Source organism: Xenopus tropicalis, chromosome 1 (genome assembly GCF_000004195.4).
Source record: "Xenopus tropicalis strain Nigerian chromosome 1, UCB_Xtro_10.0, whole genome shotgun sequence".
Taxonomy (NCBI): domain Eukaryota; kingdom Metazoa; phylum Chordata; class Amphibia; order Anura; family Pipidae; genus Xenopus; species Xenopus tropicalis.
Window position 1 is genome coordinate 37,205,208 of NC_030677.2, and position 21,353 is coordinate 37,226,560.

Below are 21,353 nucleotides of genomic sequence, written 5' to 3' on the forward strand. Positions count from 1 at the left end.
TTAAAGTTTGAACACATTTCTGGGGGTCTTGTTTTATGTGTTATTACAGTTTTGTTAAAAAGCTGAAATTGCCCTTTAAGCTGCAAGTCTCAGTTCCCCCAAGAGACCTGTTTGGCTAATGCCAGACGAGACGTATGGCGGATATTTCCGGCAAGAGGAAAAGTGCTTGCTGAAAATTCCACCCTACGCCTCCTACATGTGCCTGCACCTGAATAAATGAGATAGGCTCGGGTGCAGGCACATGTAGCCGAAATACGCAAAAAAAACGCAAGACTTTCAAACTTTCACGTTTTTATGCGTATTTCCGCTACATGTGCCTGAACCCGAATGTATTCATTCCATTCATTCGGGTGCTTGCCGGAAATATCCGCCCTACGCCTCGTCTGGCATTAGCCTTAAAGTACCAGAAGCAAGATTGCCATGTAGCATTGCCCTTATATATACTGATTTGTAGCTTACAATAAATTGGTTTAAAATAAAACATCCAGCTTTGAACCAGGCCACACACACTGATAAACTCCTATTGAACAAGGCTTTTTTTTTTAATTAAGGTCCCTGTACTGTATGCTGGGCAGACAATCCCACCAGATATCTTTGTGCCATGGATGCCAGTCAGTTTGCCAAAGTGTGTGTTTAATCATTTCTTCTTGCACTGTGTCAGCCAACACATGGGGCATATTTATTATAGTGTGTAAGCCAACATCACCGGTGATGTTGTCCATAGTAACCAATCAGCAATTAGATTTGAACAGTCACCAAGATCGGATTGGTTGCTATGGGCAACATCACCAGTGATGTTGGCTTACACAGTGCTGGATTTCTCCACATGGTGCTGAGAGGCCACACACAGGGAGTACAGGGGACAGGATGCCGCCCCTAAACTTGTGCACTCTCGGCCCCGCCTTTGTGGCCTTGCCATAAAACCCAAATCTGGGCCTGGGTTTACACACTATAAAAAATATGTACTGACAGATGAGAAAGTGAAGGTGAGCTGCAGCTGCTCTTCACTTCCTATTCAAACTGTTTGGGCTGTTCAACAAATATCAATATCAATAACAATATCAACAAATGTCAGCCAGTGTATGGCCACCTTAATGTCAGATGTATTAGGTGCATCCCATATCTGAATGACATTAATGACCTTAGTTGCAACTGAAAATTGGTGTTTGAGCCCTCAATACAACAGGGGGAGTGAATACTATGGTGAAAGGACCAGAAGTCACAGAAAACAGCATTTTTTACCTTTTTTAAAACTGCAGTATCAAAGAAAGATTATGGGTAATGTCCCACAAAGAGATTAGTCGCCCACAATAGATTTCTGCTACCATGTGTGACTAATCTATCCAAAATGCCTATACAGCAGCAGAAAAAGGAATTGCTGGTGGAAAGGCCTACACATCAATTTGGCTTTCCGAAATTGTGCAAAGTTTTCTCCTGCAGGCGATTCCCTTTATTGCCAGTGGAAAGGCATTTTGGAAAGATTTGTTGCTGGCGGTAGCACAGATCTATCTCTCCATGGGACATTACCCTAAGGGCTGAAGGCAAATTGCTTGGTCTGAGGTTTCAATGAGTTGGGTTCAACCTCTAAATTCAATGCAAAAAAAGTAAAGTATAAAATCTAGCCAAAACGGAGAAAAAGTGGCTGAAAGAGTGAAAGTGCAGTTATCCCCAGTTGCATAATCTGTATAGTCCCCAAATATTCATAAATTTCCTGGTTTTCACTCTCTGTTGCTTAAATTGTTTATCCCTGGATATCTGCACAGAAAGGTTTTAGTAATCTTAATCTCACAAGGGCTGGCATTTCTAAGAAGCACCAGAACATGGCCAAGGAGCCTATTATTAGTTTTAATGTTAACAGAAAGTCTATTTTCAGGCCAAAACCTGCGTTGGTGACAAGCATTTCCATGGCAGATATAACGTTCTAGTGGAGGATACATTTTATGTGCCATGAGTGGCTCCCCAAGTTGGGGGACTGCCAACCCTAGGGGGACCCAGGTGGTGGACTAGACACATGGAGCTACTTAGTAGCAGAAAATACCCTGTTTTAAACAGCATTGTCTATATTTGTAGCTGTAGGAGAGATTTGGCTACCTAAACTATTGATAAAAGTCAAATTGAAGGTCATTTACAGTAAGATTCTGGGGGTGAACAAGAATACCTAGGGGCACATTTACAAAAGCACGAACGCTCCAAGCGTATTTTCGCGATTTTTTCGGGCGTCTGCACGACTTTTTCGTATGGCGCACGACTTTTTCGTACAGCGCACAACTTTTTCGGACGTTTGCACGAAAAAAATTGGAAAGGTTTTACCGCTGTTAACAATTGTTCGGTACGACAATTTCGGGACTTTCGGATCGCCAATACGATATTATCGTGACTAATACGATTTTTTCGGAAGCAATTTCGTGATATATGCGATCTTCCGAAATTTTTGTTTCCAATGCGATTTTTTCCCATTCGTGATTCGGATTCGTGGATTAGTAAATGTGCCCCCTAGGATGGCAAATGATTGAATGGCTGATACTGTGATGTCTACATCCATCTATGGCCCTGTTATGAGCTCAGGAGAAAAGCTGGACAAATGTTGGATTTCATAGAAGGGTTTGACCCAAAATACTCTGAAAAACACTACCCTAAGATAACAGAATCAGTTATTTGAAAAAGGTGCTAAAATGATTGTTATAACATGATAATTCAGTACGTCATCTATACAACTGTGGTGCTTTATACCTCCCATTTAAAAAATATTTGAGTGCTCTAGCACTTGAACTCCAGAAAAAAGTAATTGACCCCTAATATATCTGGACAAGTATTTTCAGATAATGGCAGTGATGACATTTTTGATGCGCACATCAGTGTCTGCACTTCTAATAATTAGTATTTATCTCTATCTGAAGGTAATTGGTTTTACATAGTCCCAAACTCCAATGTCAGTTACATATTCTTTACCTGTAAACTTTCTGTTCAGAAATGATATAAGATTGGAATATGTATAAAAAACAGGTACAATTCCTTGGTAAATACATATAAAAGAAACCTATCCAAAACCCTAACAATTAATTCCTAGACTAATGCATGCATACAGGGAGGCAGAACATGCAAACAGCAATTTGCTGCAGCTCCACTTTACTGTAAGATCACTGGCTACTGAGGCTGAGACAACACAAGTCAGAATATCAGGGTGAAGATTTTTTATAACGGACAAACTGGCACCTATCTATGTGTGAACTGTAACTCCATTATCCATGGAGACTTAGCTCCTCGCCCATCCTGAGCTCTTCATTAAACAGGGTATCAGGGTCCCCGCAGGTAATGAAAAAATCAATAGGTGTCTCCCAACAATTGCGCTTGTGCCTCTCATTTAATGTTATGTCTGTGTAAATGCAATTTTGTGAAGACATGACAGACTTTAAATAGGCTACCTGTCTTAATGGTGCTGACTGTTTATCCAGTACATTGTCTGGGTACGAGGCATTGTACAGTCCTAGTTTCTGCATAGGCTTTTCAGTCATTGTTTGCAGCTTGCCCTCCGATGTCTTTGGCTTCTAAATTCTGCCAGGCCTGATCTTGGGCCCGACCCTGAATTTGTTTGCTCTGTTTGGAAGTCTGTGTTTCATTCTGTAAGCCTGGATTGTTAGTTATTTTAGGTTAATTTACTATTATGCTGCATAACTTGCTGCTGCTGTAAATAAGGACTCCCATTCTCAAATGATTTTCTCCAGATACAAGATGTGAAACAGTTGGACCTCTCCTTGCCCCCCACCTAGCATTCGGGTGGATGGAGGGGTGTAACGAATTATACTTGATTTCTCAAGTGTAGTCATGGAATGGACCCAGGGCAGCCAGTTAGTGGTGCAAGGGGGAGGAAAGCAATGGGTTTATGCTAACAGTCATTTAACTAATTAACTAGCAGGTCCATCCCCCAGGAGGGGGCAGGCTATTAGCCCATATGTAAGTGGTAAATATAATTGTGTATTTTATATTGGTTAGGTATTGTTACAAGTTCCAGTCACTAGATGGCAGGGTGGATCATGGGATCTCATCTAGAAGGTTCTGGAAGCAGGAAGGAGGAGGACTGCCCAATAGCTGGCCCATGCCTCCTTGCACTAATGATGCCAAGGGCCAATGAACCATCCTTTGAAAGGGAAAGGCTCATGGCTCTGAACTCTAGAATCTTCAGGCCTACTTCGCTGAAGCTAGAGAGGGCCCCATCTCCAACAAGCCCCTGGCTATAATGCACAAAGGGGCATGCCTCATAGCTAGGGAGGTTCAGTCTGAGATTCCCCTGGGGTTTCTGATAGTCACACATCTCTCCAGAGATAAAGAGGAGTGTAACAATCCAAAATGTATCACAAGCCTAATGGTGTGAACTAGAAAGCAGTCAAGAGGCCTAATCAGGTGTCATTCGGGTTGAGAAGCAGTCAAAGATGGCAGCGAGCTGGCTGGCAACATGGATGCACATGAGCTTCCAATGCTTCCTCACAGCCTGCCCAGAGACTGCTTCTTCCCAGGCTTTAGCTTTATGAATAATAAGAATAAATGCACAATAAGGAAATACAATAAGCTGAAGCAGCTAAGTGCAATTTAGCAGTACAGAGAGACCCTCCCGAGGATGTGCTGCAATTGCAAGCAGCTTTAATCTCACATACATAATCAGAGATCAGACTGACAAATGCAATGTACAAAGAGAATGGAAGATGAAATATTTGCTTCCTGTGGCAGTGCAGCTAATATCTCATATCATGCTTTTATGCAGGGCAGCTCACACGAGCAAGGAAATTTGTTGCATGTTGTACATTTAGCAAGATGTAAGACTAAGCATTGGGGCAGATGCAAGGCAAGTGGTATAACTGGGTGATTTAATGCAAGTGGAAACAAGAAAGATAAATATCCAGGGTGGATCTGCAGGTTTAAGCCCTCCCTCTGCAGCAAGGAGTCTATTGATCAGATTTCCAATTCCATTTATACATCAAGGAGCAACCTCTGCAGACATGTTATATGGAGTTGCTGCAAGACTGTTACATGTTCTACAGGACATAAAGAGGGGTGTTTTATCCATTAAGGGAGTTTTGGGGCCTCTTTGGCTGTCTGTGGGTTCTAATAACCCATAACAAACACCATATTGAAAACAGACTACTGACTGGAAGCCATGGGTTACAAGACCTGGAGCACACTTAGACCTATAAAAATATAACACGAGCATTACACAGTTTGTACTTTTACCAATAACCAGGCACCTCCACTGCTGAATACTTCTGTATGAATGTCCAGCACTGTGAAACACAGAGAGTGGGGACTACCAAAAGGAGCAAAGCCAGAATTAAATTAATGTGGACCCAGAGGTTTGGCCCCATACTCTGGCCCCTGCTTCTGTAATCCTATGTAGCACCCTGGGTTCTGAGGAAATAAAGGTGAATGACACTAATACAGGTGCCTGATTCGTCTTGTTTTGCTGAACTGCATGGCTCTGCCTTACTGAATACACAATGAAACTCATCACATTGAGAAGAGATGCATAATATATGCACCATCATTCTGTAAAGATGATTAAGTGCCAAGTTCCATTCTGACATATTTGCCAGTGATATGGAGACTGAGAACTCCCTGTTCAGTGTTGGAGTGCACACTTTGGCTAAGCAAGCATTCATTTTCATTAGGTTAATTGCTGTTTATTTGTACTCAGGTATTAAACAAATGATTGTCTAGTACCTTTCTGTGCCACTTTGGAAAATCAGCAGAGAATTTGTATTTGCAAAGCAACGTAGAAAAAAAATATTCCCAACTGGACGCCATCATAAAAGTGCATTAGAACGGATTGGATTAGTCTGATGGCAGGCTTGTTATTCTATAAAGAGCCTGAAAATTAGTTTTTTATGCACAGACAGATAAGATTTAACTGATGCATCCTTTATATAACAGCATATTGCATATGTGCCGGTGGTTACATTTCGCATGATCACTAGATTTTTAAAGGGAAACACCACTCAAATTGTGGTTTTCTGCACAATGAAAGAAAATGTAATACAGGTATAGGACCCGTTATCCAGAATGCTCGGGACCAAGGGTATTCCGGATAAGGGGTCTTTCCGTAATTTGGATCTTCATACCTTAAGTCTACTAAAGAATCAATAAAACATTAATTAACCTCTATGGGACTGTTCTGCCCCCAATAAGGATTATTTATATCTTAGTTGGGATCAATTACATGGAACTGTTTTATTATTACAGAGAAAAAGGAAATCAGTTTTAAAATTCTGAATAATTTGATTAAAATGGAGGCTATGGGAGACGGGCTTTCCGTAATTCGGAGCTTTCTGGATAACGGGTTTCCAGATAAGGGATCCCATACCTGTACTAAGAAACTTTCTAATATAAAGAGGTCCATGGGCTCCAGTGCCAGATTTGACCCCTTAAGACAAATCTGTTGTAGGTTATCAGTACCCAGCCCATTCTCTTGTACTGTATTTCTGCCCCCATGAGAGTACTATGCACACAGTTCGCCTATTATCCTATCTTACATAATCCTATGAACAAAACAACCTGTCTTCTACTGTATTGCTGGTGTGGCTGGGGGTATTATGCATATAGCCCATCCCTTGCTTTATCTTGCTGCTCTGCCTGAGGGTCATATGAGGCACAGATGCCATCTGATATAATGTATGTTGGCCTGTGGTTCAGTCCTTGGTGACCATTCTTAATTATGTGAGCACAGCATACTATGAAATATATCATTCTGATTTCCTGATGATTATTGTAAATATCAATAATAAACCGGACAATGATTGCTGAGTATTATTTGCAACTAAATCTAGATTAATTTAAGATTTTTCTACATTTGCTTTACTTATGTCCCCAACAACTGTAATACTGGGCCTGTCTTACGACACAAATGCCTGCCATGGTACATTTTGCAATTCCCAAGTGGCTGCTGGGAAGAAAGGAATGTTGACCGATTACCTTGGTGTCAAAGGTCCTTAGCATGATTATCATAACACAGTCTGGAGGAGCTCTGAATCATATTTAATGGGTGGACTGGGGCCACTTGGCTCTGTTTTGCCCATCCCTGCTTATGTTAAAAGCTATCTGTCATCCTCTTATCTATGGTTACCTATTAAAGGAACACAGGCATATGCCCATAAACAGAAAGAAGTCAACATGTTTTCAAGCAAGAGTAAAAATGTTGAACTGTAGGTTCAGGTGGGTACATCTGGCAGCTGCCAATCACTGCTTCCCAGGACACCAACATACCATATCATTTCCTAGATACACCAGCCCAAAAGGTCTGAACTGCCTCCAGTTTGGGTTATCTTTCAGTGGTGTCAAGGCAGCTTTGGGCTGTTTTTCCCCCATACTGTGTGTGTAAATGTGATAGGAATCTTAGCCTTTTAGCTTCACTTGGACAAGGAATGGTGTGAATATGACAGCGCTATATAAATAATAATAAAGGAAGTGGGCACCACATGAGAAAAGCCCAGAAGCATTAGCGTTATACTGTACTGTAAACTGCAGGAAGTGATACAGGAGCCCTCTGCATTCCAGATGAATAAATATTGTTTTCATTAACCCAGTGCATAAAGCACCTTAATGTCAAGACCTTCAAATAGACGTGTCACCCTGCCCTTAGTTGGCTGCGGATGCTGGCACTTGTACAGATAGGGGACCTGTTATTCAGAATGCTCAAGACCTGGAGTTTACCAGATAAGGGATCCTTCTGTAATTTGGATCACCATACTTGAATTGCTCTAAAAAATAATTTAAAGATTAAATAAACCCAATAGGATTGTTTTGCCTCCAGTAAGGTTTAATTATGTCTTAGTTGGGATCAAATGCAAGCTATTGTTTTACAATTACAAAGAAAAGGGAAATCATTTTTAAAAATGTGAAATATTTGATTAAAATAGAGTTTATGGAAGATGGCTGTCCCATAATTTGGAGCTCTCTGGATACCGGGTTTCTGGATAACAGATCACATACCTGTAGTTGGAAATTCTTATTACAGAACTGTATTTTTAATAAAAGCTGCTCAAAACGGCTACACAGAATTAGCAAAGATAATAAGTATGTCTGGAGCATTTGGTCCCCGAAAAGAAAAAGAAAAAAATCATCTAGCAGATCAGTCAAGCCCTGAATATTTTCTGAACTCCGAGCAGAAGAAATAGGTTAGAGCTATTTGTGATTGCAAACAAAAGCAATCATGCCTGCCAAGCACACAGGATGGCAGCTCCGCGAGACAGAAAGTAATTAGAATGCTTTTAATGTCCAAAAGAATGATGCTGATAGGCTGCCACAGATGTGTAGATTTATGAATATTTATACGGTGGTTTATAGCTGACACTTTTATCAGTTGAAGAAGATAAAATATCTGCCTGACTCAAAAGCTTGACAGTCAGGTTAATAAAATCTCATTAAAGAGAATGACCTATGCAATTATATAGGATTTATTGTAATTCATTTTTGATTGTGCGCTGCTTTAAGATGCAGTTCCCATTTCCTGATGCCACATTTGGGTCGCGCATCAAAATCTCCCCATGTTAACTCTAAGCTGTCCGCAGAGAATAGCAGATTAACAAATTGCCGTGCTCGCAGCCAGCGAAGGGGCTAACCAGACAAGGCAACTAAGCACAATGTAAAGTGCGCGCATATTGTGACTGGTAATGGATTATACAATGGAATATAAATTGGGCCCTACAAACGGATGGCTGTCTCACACTATAGCTTTGTTCTTTTCAATACATCACATTCTCAATACATAATGCTACAATGCACAGTTTTTTTGCACATACAAAACACAGCTTGTGATTTTTTGTTTACCACTTCTTTAAAGGAAAACTATACCTCAATGAATATTTAGCTAATAGATAGCTTATATCGTATTAAGTGGCCTATTACAGAAACTAACCAAACTGGAATATATATATATATATATCAATATCTATTGCCCTTTTACATCTTTTACCTTGAGCCACCATTTTGTGATGTTCTGCTTCCTTTAGAGATCACCTGACAGGAAATAATGCAACTCTAACTGTAAAGGTGGCCATACACAGGCCAATTGTAGCTGCTGATATCGGTCCCTTAGACCAATACGGCAGCTTCAATCGGCCATATATCGATCGGGCAGGTTAAAAAATGTAGTCGGATCGGGGTCCGCATCGGCTTGTTGATGCGGTCCCCAAACCGACTCCACCTATTAACGGGGTTATAATTTGATCAAATTAGCCTAAATTCATCCGATATCGCCCACCCGTAGGTTGGGATATCGGGGAAAAGATCCGTTGGCTTGGTGACCTCGCCAAGCGAGCGGATCTTAACGTGTATGGCCACGTTAACAGAAAGTAGTGTGGGAGTACATAACAAAACTGTGTCTATTCATTGGCTGATGTGACTTATATGTGTGTCCCTGGTTTAGGATTATTCAGTGGCACATATTACTAAAAAAGAATATTTTTATGAAAATGGATTATTTAGTTTAAGCAGGGTTTCACATATGAGCTGATTAATGTTTTAATGAGCCCCTTCCTGCAGGCACCATATTTGTGATAATAGGGACCTTAGACTATATAGTGCTATATTAATAAAAGATAATAACAATAATACTGTCAACTGGCAGGTGCTGAAAATAAAATAAAGATACACACCCCCAACATAGCCCTGCGTCACACTACGGTTGGTCAGACAGGCCAAGTATAATCCTATAATCATGAAAATCTCATGCCAAGCAATATCAAGCAATACTGAGGCAAGGGGGGGGGGGTGGTGAGCTAGAGTTCTATAGGAAAGTTAGTGTAGACAGGGCAGGGGGACTAGCAAAGGGTTGTGGGGGAGGAGTGAGGGGGGCATATAGTTCATCAGATAAGGAGCTTCCGTTACAAGGAAAACAGTCTAATATTTGCCTTAGCTCTAACTCTACGTTAGCTAATGTAAACATCAGAGGGAGAAGTAGTAATCTCCGCTGCATGCTGGCTAATGCGCGAAGCTTGTTGGGTAAATTAGGGGAGCTGCAGGCTATTGCATGTATTGAAAATTAGGATTTAATTGGTATCACTGAGACCTGGTGGGATGAAAAATGTGATTGGGCTGTGAATTTAAATGGTTATACACTTTTTAGGGCTCTGGCACACGGGGAGATTAGTCGCCCGCGGCAAAACTCCCTGTTCGCGGGCGACTAATCTCCCCGAGTTGCCTTCCCCTGCCATCCCACCGGTGAACATGTAAGTCGCCAGTGGGATGGCAGACGCGGCGGGGCGATTTGTGCGAAAGAAAATGATCATTGGTGTATGCTATAAACCACCCCGTATAGATGAGGGGGATGAGGCCCAGCTATTGTTGCAAATGGAGGAGGCTTCAAAACTGGGTGAAGTTGTTATTATGGGGGACATTAATTATCCGGACATTGACTGGAGTAATGGGGTGGCTAAGTCAGAAAAAGCTAGTAGGTTTGTAAATATGCTAAATGACAACTTTTTATTTCAGGCGGTTCAAGAACCTACTAGGAATGACTCTATTTTGGACCTGGTGATATCTAATAATAATGAACTCATCTCTAACATTTGTGTGGGGGGGGGGCATTTGGGGAACAGTGATCACAACATGGTCTCCTTTGAGATAATGCTGCAGAGACAGCTCTATAAGGGAGTAACTAAAACACTCAATTTTAGACGTGCAGACTTTGCCAGTATAAGGGCATCTCTGCAATGTGTCAGCTAGGAAAGGCTTTTCATGGGGTTAGACACAGAAGGAAAATGGAACATCTTTAAAACATTGCTTTGCAGGTATACACAAGAGTATATCCCCCTTGTAAGCAAGGAGAGGCATCGCAAAGCAAAACCTTTATGGCTGAATAAAAGTGTTAGTGTCGAGGTTGGTAAGAAAAAACGTGCTTTTAAAGCATTCAAGTTAGCTGGGACAGCGGAAACTTTCATCAGGTACAAGGAAGCAAATAAAGCATGCAAAAAAGCTATCAGGCAAGCTAAAATAGAGATGGAAAGGGATATTGCAGCTAGGAGTAAAAAGAATCCAAAATTATTTTTTAATTATGTGAATAGTAAAAAAAATGAAGCAAGAAGGGGTGGGAACCTTATTATCACGGGGGGGTAAGTTGGTTGATGAGAACGGGGAAAAAGCAGAAATTTCGAACTCTTATTTTTCATCTGTCTATACATCTGAGGAGCCAGATAATGAAGGCTTCCCTTTTAATATGCCCAGTTCTAGTAAATTAGCTACTGACGCATGGGTCACTCTGGAGGAAATTCAAAAGAGACTTGAACATGCAAAGGTAAACAAAGGTCCAGGGCAGGATGGGATTCATCCCAGGGTATTAAATGAGCTGAGCGCTGTGATTGCCAAACCTCTCTTTACTTAATTTTTCAGGATTCATTGAGGTCTGGCATGGTGCCGAGAGACTGGCGAATTGCTAATGTGGTGCCATTATTTAAAAAGGGATCCCGTTCTCAGCCTGAAAACTATAGGCCTGTTAGTCTGACATCTGTAGTAGGAAAACTTCTGGAAGGGGTAATAAGGGATAGGGTACTTGAATACATTGCAGTTCACAATACTATTAGTTTGTGCCAGCATGGCTTTATGCGTAACAGATCTTGCCAGATTAATATAGTCGCCTTTTATGAAGAGGTGAGTAGGAACCTCGATGCTGGAATGGCAGTTGATGTCATCTGCTTGGACTTTGCTAAAGCGTTTGATACAGTACCTCACAGAAGGTTAATAATCAAATTAAGGAATATTGGCCTAGAACATAATATTTGTAATTGGATAGAGAACTGACAAAGAGTGGTGGTAAATGGAACATTTTCTAATTGGACCAGTGTGGTTAGTGGAGTACCGCAGGGGTCAGTCCTTGGTCCTTTGCTTTTTAACTTGTTTATTAATGACCTGGAGGTGGGCATAGACAGTACTGTTTCTATTTATTGCTGATGACACAAAATTGTGCAAAACTATAAGTTCCATGCAGGATGCTGCCGCTTTGCAGAGCGATTTGACAAAATTGGAAAACTGGGCAGCAAACTGGAAAATGAAGTTCAATGTTGACAAGTGCAAAGTTATGCATTTTGGTAGAAATAATATAAACGCAAACTATCTACTGAATGGTAGTGTGTTGGGGGTTTCCTTAATGGAGAAGGATCTAGGGGTTTTTGTTGATAACAAATTGTCTAATTCCAGGCAGTGTCATTCTGTGGCTACTAAAGCAAATAAAGTGCTGTCTTGTATAAAAAAGGGCATTGACTCAAGGGATGAGAACATAATTTTGCCTCTTTATAGGTCCCTGGTAAGGCCTCACCTTGAGTATGGGGGCAGTTTTGGGCTCCAGTCCTTAAGAAGGATATTAATGAGCTGGAGAGAGTGCAGAGACTGCAACTAAACTGGTAAAGATTTAAACTTTGAGGTTAGACTGTCAGGGTTGGGGTTGTTTTCTCTGGAAAAGAGGCGCTTGCGAGGGGACATGATTACTCTGTACAAGTACATTAGAGGGGAATATAGGCAGTTGGGGGATGTTCTTTTTTCCCATAAAAACAATCAACGCACCAGAGGTCACCCCTATAGATTAGAGGAACGGAGCTTCCATTTGAAGCAGCGTAGGCGGTTTTTCACGGTGAGGGCAGTGAGGTTGTGGAATTCCCTTCCTAGAGATGTGATAATGGCAGATTCTGTTAATGCCTTTAAGAGGGGCCTGGATGAGTTCTTGATCAATCAGAATATCCAAGGCTATTGTGATACTAATATCTACAGTTAGTAGTGGTTGTATGTATAGTTTATGTATGTGAGTGTATAGATTGGTAGGTGTGGGTTGTGTGTGCTGGGTTTACTTGGATGGGTTGAACTTGATGGACTCTGGTCTTTTTTCAACCCTATGTAACTATGTAACATAATCTGGCAATGCATGGGTCGATAAAAGCTTGCAATTTTGCCCCTCCAAACTGTCACCAGCTTAGCTATCTGTTTACAGGGTATCTGCCTGAGAGTCTCCAGATATCTATCAGAGAAAATCCCACTGGATGAGGACCACCTTAGAACATTGATGCTGTTCTCCCTCAGTGATCCTCCACAGCCCCTCCTTACCCATGTTATAATGCAGAAAAGGTAAGTGCAAGTGGTAATGGGGGCAACATGGGGGAAGACCACCTTAAGCAGTATGGGCCCAACAATCACTGCTGGGAGATGGTTACTTATGTTGGAAAAAAACACATACATCCATCTATCAAGTTCAACCTTTTTGTGAACTGCTGATAGACAAAAAACAACTAACCCCATCTGAGGTGACATAAGGACATTACCACTGGAATATGCTATAACCCTACATAACTACAGAGGAAGCAAACCCTGTGGTTGCAGGGGGGGGGCAGTGTAAAGTGTTTAGGGCCCAGTAAGAACAGCAAATTATCAACTGTCCGTTATGATATGTGACCTGTAGTACTTAGTGCCTCTCAACAGGCTGCAGACTCCCATGCTGGCTGCATATGGTTCCAAATTTATTAAAGCAGTTATCCAGAAAGCACAACCAGGACCCATTATTTCAATGCTTCTTGGTAAAATTGATCAACGTATCTATGTTTTGGGTCCCTATATTGAATTTGCTGTGGGGCCCAGTAACATCTAATTAAGCCAATGTATGGCTATGTTAATATACATATATTTATACAAAAAGAAGAACAGTAAGCAAGTAAGCAAGTCCAGTGGGGTTCTTTAGCCTAATGTTGGCCACTGAGATAGAGATACACTGAAGGTTTACTGCCATTTTGCTCACAGAGCTAGGTTAGGTATGTGTTGTTATGCCCTTTTATCCACTTGGCATACTGTATATGGTATAGTCAGTATAGCTTTTAGATAGCAATCCTTCACAAAAGAAGGAAAAAGCCCTAGAAGTCCAATTCCACCCTGTGCAGATCTTCCTTCTCTGATGATCATCCATCACTGCAGAGTCAGCCAGGCATAATTGAAATCGTGGGCACTTTTAACCCTTCATACTCAGCACAACAAACCTTCTTAGCCATAGCATCAATTCCAAACTCCATTAATGCTTGAATGATAATGGGTAAGCAATGCATCCCATGGCAGTGATTAATGTGATTTTCCCTCAAATGGCTCTGATATATTTCACTGTTCAGTACAAGAGGAAGCAAAAACATTAGTCTTCAAATTTTTAAATTAAACATTTATTGGTTTATGATATCATTATGATGCTAAATACCATAATTTATGAGCTGCATTAGGCCTGTAATTGATTTGCACAGGGCTAAATTATTACAGAGAAGGCCAAAGGTCCACTGTACAGCACAAGGGTTAATGTGGCACTTACAGACTGGAGTGGTATTGTGTCATTCTGCTCTGCAAACCCTCTTCCCAACATTCCTCCTACATATTTGCTAATATTTACCCACTTGGACTTCAAGGGCCCATTTACTAGAATTTTTAAAAACCTTTCACATCAGAGTCCATTTTAAAATCCAGCTTGTTTACATCATACTGTAGAGTCCTTGCAGATTCCTAGCTTCCAGGCGGGCCAGGGTGTTGTAGTTCAACGCCAGTTGGAGGGTTTTCGATAGCCCCAGGTTTAATCCTTTGTCAGTTGTCTACACTCCTCTAACTGTGTCTCTGAGGTTACCTATAACTTAAAGCTTAAGTGTAAAAGCATAAAACTGGGGTTCTACTGTACGTAGGCAATGTCCTCTGTCTCGGCACTCTATGAATAAATATATGAGGAATAAAAAATATCTAAGTGCAGAATTTTCCTTGTTAACTAAGGTGAGTAAAGGTGATTAGCGTGATTACATTACATTGGAATGAAGTTTAGGTTAACATACAAATGAGTCCCAGGGGTATCTATAGCTGGGCAGTAGTATCTATAGCTGGTACAGCAGTTTGGGGCAGTAGTTCAAAACTTGCACAGTTGCAAAATGGTCAACAAATATAGAGGTACTGCACAAGTAATCTGCAAAGCGTGCCTCTCTGGCTAGAGATGAAGCATGCTGGAGGGCATATTTACAAAGCAAAAATTGTCATGTATTTTTTTCCCAGAATACAGTTTTTTCCCAGAATCCCAGCATTATTTCAGGACCCACTAAGTAGTGTCTCCTACAACTTAAATATTACACTCCACTGCAATGTGACATACAGTTTCAGAGTGGGGATATCATCACTTCCTACAAGGGCATCCATTCTACAGGCTGAATGTGTGTGTTGGCACTATTGTAAGTTATAATAATGTCATCACCACAAAATGCTTCAGTTCCCTGCCACTGACATTTCCGCTTGTATGGCTCCATCTGGAGATGAAAAGCTACTAAGGTCAGGGAATGTTGGCATTTGGGGCTATGAAACATGCTACTTGTTGAGCTGACTTAAGGGTTATCAGAAAAAAGTTGATGCTGTACGGGGCCCCTGGATGTCCTCTCCCCTGGAGAAACCTCTGATAACCCTATTTTTTACGTGTAATAGTAATGAACCATATCGGCTCCTTCAAAGCTTCAAGCCAGATATGGAATGGGCAATATTTAGTAAACTTAAATGAATCAATGTCTAGTTAACACAAAGAGAGCCCTGGTGGAGAGACTAGCTACAGAAACCACAGCTATATTTAGGGTTGCCACCTTTTCTGCTGAATAATACTGGCCTTTGGGTTGGGGGTGGGAGTGACATTATAGGGAGCAGGGTAATGACATCATGGGGCAGGGAAATGGGCAGACTGGGCAGGAAATAAGCGTACTGGGCAGGGAAATGGGACTAATTAGTGGGGAAATGGGTGACGCATAGGCAAGCATGTCCTTATAAGGGGTAATTTGGCAGCAGCGAGGGTCAGCGAAGGGAGAAGTTTATAGAGTATTACAAATATACCAGCAAATACATCGCATTGTATTACATAATACCAGCCCTAGTTAAATGCCAACTGGGTGGCAACATTAGCCATAATAGCAATATTAGTTTAGAATACTTGTGAACCGCAGCAGCATTCATGAACCTTGCAAAAAACAACATTTTCTTTTCCATATGGATTAGATAGAGGTATCAGTAAATAAAGACTGGTATTTTTTTTCACACTTGGTCCACTTATATTCCACCTATATTCCATGTCTCTCTTCTGACAATAGGCAACTGACATTGAATACTTTCCACCACTTTTTATATTTATGAAAGGTTAAAAAGTAATACCTTGCTGCTCACTACAGGGGACCATACTTGATTTCGATGTATAACATCCCCCCAGGATTCACTGCAGTACTGATAATCTGCTAATTACTGTTAAGGTTATTCTTTGCAAAGCGAGTAAAAATAATAAAGTAAATAGCTAGATGATGTTAGTTTTGTGGTTTGTCTGTTTAGTTGTTCAAACTTCCAGGGCCAAATGTTATGGCAACTAGACACCCATTATCCATTTCTTTTTTTATAACTATTGTCTTTCATAGTTCACCATTGCTAAAATAAAGCTTGTATAAAACATCATTGCTGTTTGCTTAAGCTTTGGCTGCATAGTTGCTGCATGGTGGCTTAGTGTCCGATACGCACAATTTTTTTTCAGGGGGTGGGCACCTTTGCAAGGCAACTTGATTTGCTTCCCATTTAAGTGAATGGAGCAATATCCAAAGAGGGTAGCTGCAATACTAGCAGTAGAGTTGGCCATAGGCCTTACTGTTTGGCAACAGATGGAGAGTCACTGTTTCGCCCCACTCCATACGCACACACACTTTTTGTGTACCAGGGTAGATACATATTACCTATTTACGCTGAAGCATGAGGTTAAAAACAATGGCGTCACTTTCACCATCAGTGCTGTATAAGAAATGACACACCGATGAATAGACAGCCTTACTCTGTCTCGTAGGAAGCTTTCACATACAATATTTTATATCGGCCATTCACCATTTAGGCATAAAAATATTTGACACAGGTTAATAATAATTTCCTAATAGAACCCTTTTCAATGGAAGCCCTGTATTACAAGATACTTGCTTAAAGGAACAGTAACACCAAAAAATGAAAGTGTATAAAAGTAACTAAAATGTAATGTGCTGCTGCCCTGCACTGGTAAAAGTTGTGTGTTTACTTCAGAAAGTCTACTATAATTTATATAAATAAACTGCTATGTAGCCATGGAGGCAGCCATTCAAAGGAGAAAAGGCACATGCACATAGCAGATAACAGATAAAAAACTATTGTATTCTGCAGAACTTATCTGTTATCTGCTATGTAACCTGTGCCTTTTCTCCTTTTTTCCAGCTTGAATGGCTGCCCCCATGGCTACACATCAGCTTATTATATCAATTTTAGTAGTGTTACTGTAGCAAACACACCAGTTTTAACAGTGCAGGGCAACAGTGCATTATATTTTTATTACTATAAAGCTCTTTCATTTTTTGGTGTTACTGTTCCTTTAAAGGGCACCCAACCCTTTCTGAAACTTTTTATCTGACTTTTAGCTGACTTCCCAGCCAGTGCGTAGGCTTTACATACAATATATACTGTATGGTTACTTACAGTGTATGGGTGTCCTGATAGCAGGGAGTTGTGAGTTCAACCCTATATTGCAGCCCTTCATTTGATGCATCAAAACATTGTTATGTCGTCGTTAAGGTAACCCATCCAGTATTTTACCCACCATTTGTATCAGCCCTACAATCTGGCAAACAGTGCCTTATATCATGATAATCACAAACAAAAGAAAGTGAACTGAACACCATGTGACAAAAAATGCATTAGGGAACCTAGAAACAAAATGAGGGCAATACATGTACAGCATTATTACATTAATGTACAGTGTTGCTAAAGTAATGTACAGTATTAAAACAATTATCCCACAGTTCGGTGCCAGATGTGAGACTTTAGTGCCCTTGGGTCCTTATTCATTCAGTCATTACAGAACACACAACACATATTTCTCTTTTACGGTCTCCTGTTTCATGCAGTGGGGATGTATATTACATCCATATATATTGCAGAATGCACAAATTACACCCAGGCAAGAATAATGCTCTCAATACACAGGATAGCTACAAAATACATTGTTCCAAATAAACAGACCTATGTAAGTACAAAGGGTAAATAATAATAACTTGGCTTCTACTCAGAAAGATTAGGCACAATCCCACTATACAGGTATGGGATCTGTTATCTGGGAACCTGTTATCCAGAAAGCTCCGAAATACAAAAAGTCCATCTCCCATAAACTCAATTTTAAGCAAATAATTAAAAATATCAAAACGCATTTCTTTTTTCTCTGTAATTATAAAACAGTAAAGGTGGCCATACACGGGCCGACTATAGCTGCCGATATCTGTCCCTTGGACCGATTCGGCAGCTAATCGGCCCGTGTATGGGCAGGGCAGAGCGGCCTGGCCGACCGATATCTGGCCTGAAATTGGCCAGATCTCGATCGGCCAGGTTAGAAAATCCGGTCGGATCGGGGACCGCATCGGCTCGTTGATGCGGTCCCCGATCCGACTGCCCCATTGCCGCCCACATAATCCGATCGTTTGGCCCCAGGGCCAAACGATCGGATTATTTTTTTTTTTACCTAAATGCTCCCCGATATCGCCCACCCGTAGGTGGGGATATCGGGGGAAGATCCGCTCGCTTGGCGACATCGCAACTAATAATTAATCCTTACTAGAGAGGAAACAACCACTGGGGGATCACCTTGCACATATGCCCTGAACCTTATTCACACAAGGGTCCCTGGGACTGTGCCACAGGTGAATCACCAACTATTCAGGAAGGACTCTCTTATAAACCAAACTCACTGGCCTCCCATGGGTACCAGATTGTTCCCTATTTTCCCAAATGGCAAAGAGTTAGTGCAACACTGTGTGCGTAAAAGTGTCCCAAATCAACTGTGATTCCCTTAATACGGGATATAACACTGACAAATTGGGGGAGGGGGCATTCCCAAGTCGATGTAATGGCATATCGTATTTGCTGCGATACTATCCAAAACCAGTAGGTGTTAGATTTAGTTTATAGATCAGTTCCTTTGTGTCTAAGCAGATCTAACAACAATTTGTATGTCTATATAAAAATGTTGGCACTCCAATCAAGAAACTCCCAGCATTCCTCCAACATTTCAATGGATTAAAGTAAGATGTGAGACAGAGTTCTGCAGTCTGAACTGTGGCTGTCTGTTCCTAATATTAAAGCCAAGCTGTTGCTAAAATCCTTACATACCTTAATAGCTAAAGGATGTTGGTAGGTACTGTGCTGGGAGTTACAGTTCACAGAGTGTGACAGCTTGGGCTTCCCTGACACACAGGACTGTGATCCAACCTTTAACCCTTGAAATGCTGGGGACACTGCAGGCTGGACATGAGTTACTCCAGACCCTGTGAGTAGAGATGCAGGTTCTGTTCAACAGATGAGTTGAATATCAGCCTGCCTGGACTCCTACCAACTGAATAAAGTTATACTCATGATACAAGGGCTAAAGTTCCATTGGAACAATAATCTCCCAACTGAGCCCTGCCTTTAGGCTTGCACTGATTGCCCAAGGGAAGGCATTTGGGCGCAGTTACCGCTGTAAGTGAGGCGCATCCCAGTGACTGGGCACACACAGGGCTACTCTCATTAGTTTAGTAGACTCTCACACTTAGTAGCGCAGAGCTGCAAGCAAGTTGTAGATTCTTCCCATGTGGGACCCGACCCCTGACAGCTGCCTGGGGGTAGTCGCGACCCTGGATAACAAAGAAGTCCCACTGCATGATGAGTAAGGGTGAAGTAGTGCGAGCAGGCAGCGGGGGGAGCTACTTACCTGCACTCAGTTCCAGGGGGCTCTGGCCGGCGGCCGGCTGCGGGCAGAACCTGTTGGAGGAGCCCAGATGCCCAGCGGGCCCCCCGCCTCTCTGTTGGCACTGGGAGGTGGACGTGGCTGCCCTGTTGGGCCCGTTCTGATAGGAGCTGTGCGCCTGCTGGTAGTGATGCGGCTGTTGCTCGCTGTTGCTGATGGAGGTCGGATGGTGCTGCTGCTGCTGGAAGTGTGTGCGCTGCTGCTGCGCCCCCAGATGTGGGATCTCCACCATGGTGGGTCTCTCGTACCTTCTGCTCAGGGACCTCTTGCTGGGGAAGGTTTTGAGGACGCTGTAGGGGCTCCTTTGCTTGTAGATTTTTGGGAGGCAGGGCCCCTCCTCTGCCGGCTGCATCTCCTCCTCCATCTCTCCCCTCGGCTTGTCTGCTTGTCGCTGTTGCACTGCTGCTGAGCCGTGCAGGGGTGCTGCCTGATTGACAGCCGCCCTCTCCAATGCCTGGAGGGAGAAGGGAGGTAAAGAGCAAGTGTTTAGGGTAATATTTGCTAATGATGATGGGGGGAAGGGGCGGGTCTTGCAGCTGCTGTCTTGGAGCTGGCTGAGCTGTGCTGGGTGCTTAGAGCCAGGTGCTGGGAGTCAGGGATGAGCAGTGGGAGGCATAGCCCAGAGGTTATCATGTCCTGTGCAGCTCCCAGCCCAGAGACACCAGTATTTGGATGGGGGGAAGACTGTAGAGGCTGCTTGGCACTTTGCCATCTGCTGAAAAGTAGTTTGACTGAGTGGCTGATGTGGTCCCTGGCTGGCAGTGGCTCTGTGCCTGGCTTGGGTGCAGCATAAGCTCAAACCACAACAACTAATAAATACATTTTTTGAGCCCAGATAAAGAGCTGCCAACCTCTGTCTGTTAGGACAGGACCTCTTACCTTCAGTCAGCTGCCAGCCATAGCTGAGCAGCAGTATCCGCAGGTGGCAGCTTACACCTCTTCTGCTTGAGCCATAAGCCTGTGCTTTATTCCAGGAGCTTCACTTACCCCCTTAATGGGCAAGCTTTAAATGGGGCACCAAGGTTACATCTTTACGTACAGCATGGAGCTTAGTAGCTCTCACTTGCAGGGTGATTGTGTATCCGGCAGGTGTCCCTGCAGACAATACCTTACACTTTCACGAAAAACCTCCTATTATTAACAACAACACAACAATTCTGTAGCACTGAACAAAAGAAGCAAGAATGCCAACATACAAATTACATACAAACACTGGCTGATACAGGAGGTAAAAGTATGCCCTGCTCAATAGAGCCTACACTCTAGTAGGAGAAGCCACACTGCAGGTGTGTAATATCTGTATGTAACTTTGCCTTGGATATTGCCACCGGTGAGAGGTTTTTAGGTAAACAAGGAAACCCAGTTTCTATACTTGACTATATTTTAAATATCGAGGGATTTGGTCAGTAAGTATATATTTGGCAAGAAGAATTTGGTCCCAAAACACCATGATCACTTCAAGTTCATTAACTGTGTATCACTGTTCTCTCTATTCTCCATTTATTTGCAGCGTCTGCACTACTTTTTATCTTCTATCAGCCTTTCTGTGTATTAAATATTAAACATCCTTTTA

At 42.1% G+C, this 21,353-nt stretch overlaps 1 protein-coding gene across 2 annotated transcripts in view; it reads right to left on the bottom strand.

The window, feature by feature from the left end:
• bend4 (BEN domain containing 4) overlaps positions 1-20,288 on the bottom strand; it is a 60,100-nt gene extending 39,812 nt beyond the window's left edge. The window contains exon 1 of one of the 2 annotated variants that reach the window (XM_002933452.5): positions 19,745-20,279. In XM_002933452.5, the coding sequence (XP_002933498.2) occupies positions 19,745-20,144 (400 nt within the window). In that variant the 5' untranslated portion in view covers positions 20,145-20,279. Of the gene's footprint in view, positions 1-19,744 lie in introns of both variants that reach the window. The other variant, XM_004911214.4, reaches the window with a different exon arrangement.
• Positions 20,289-21,353: the final 1,065 nt, after the last annotated feature.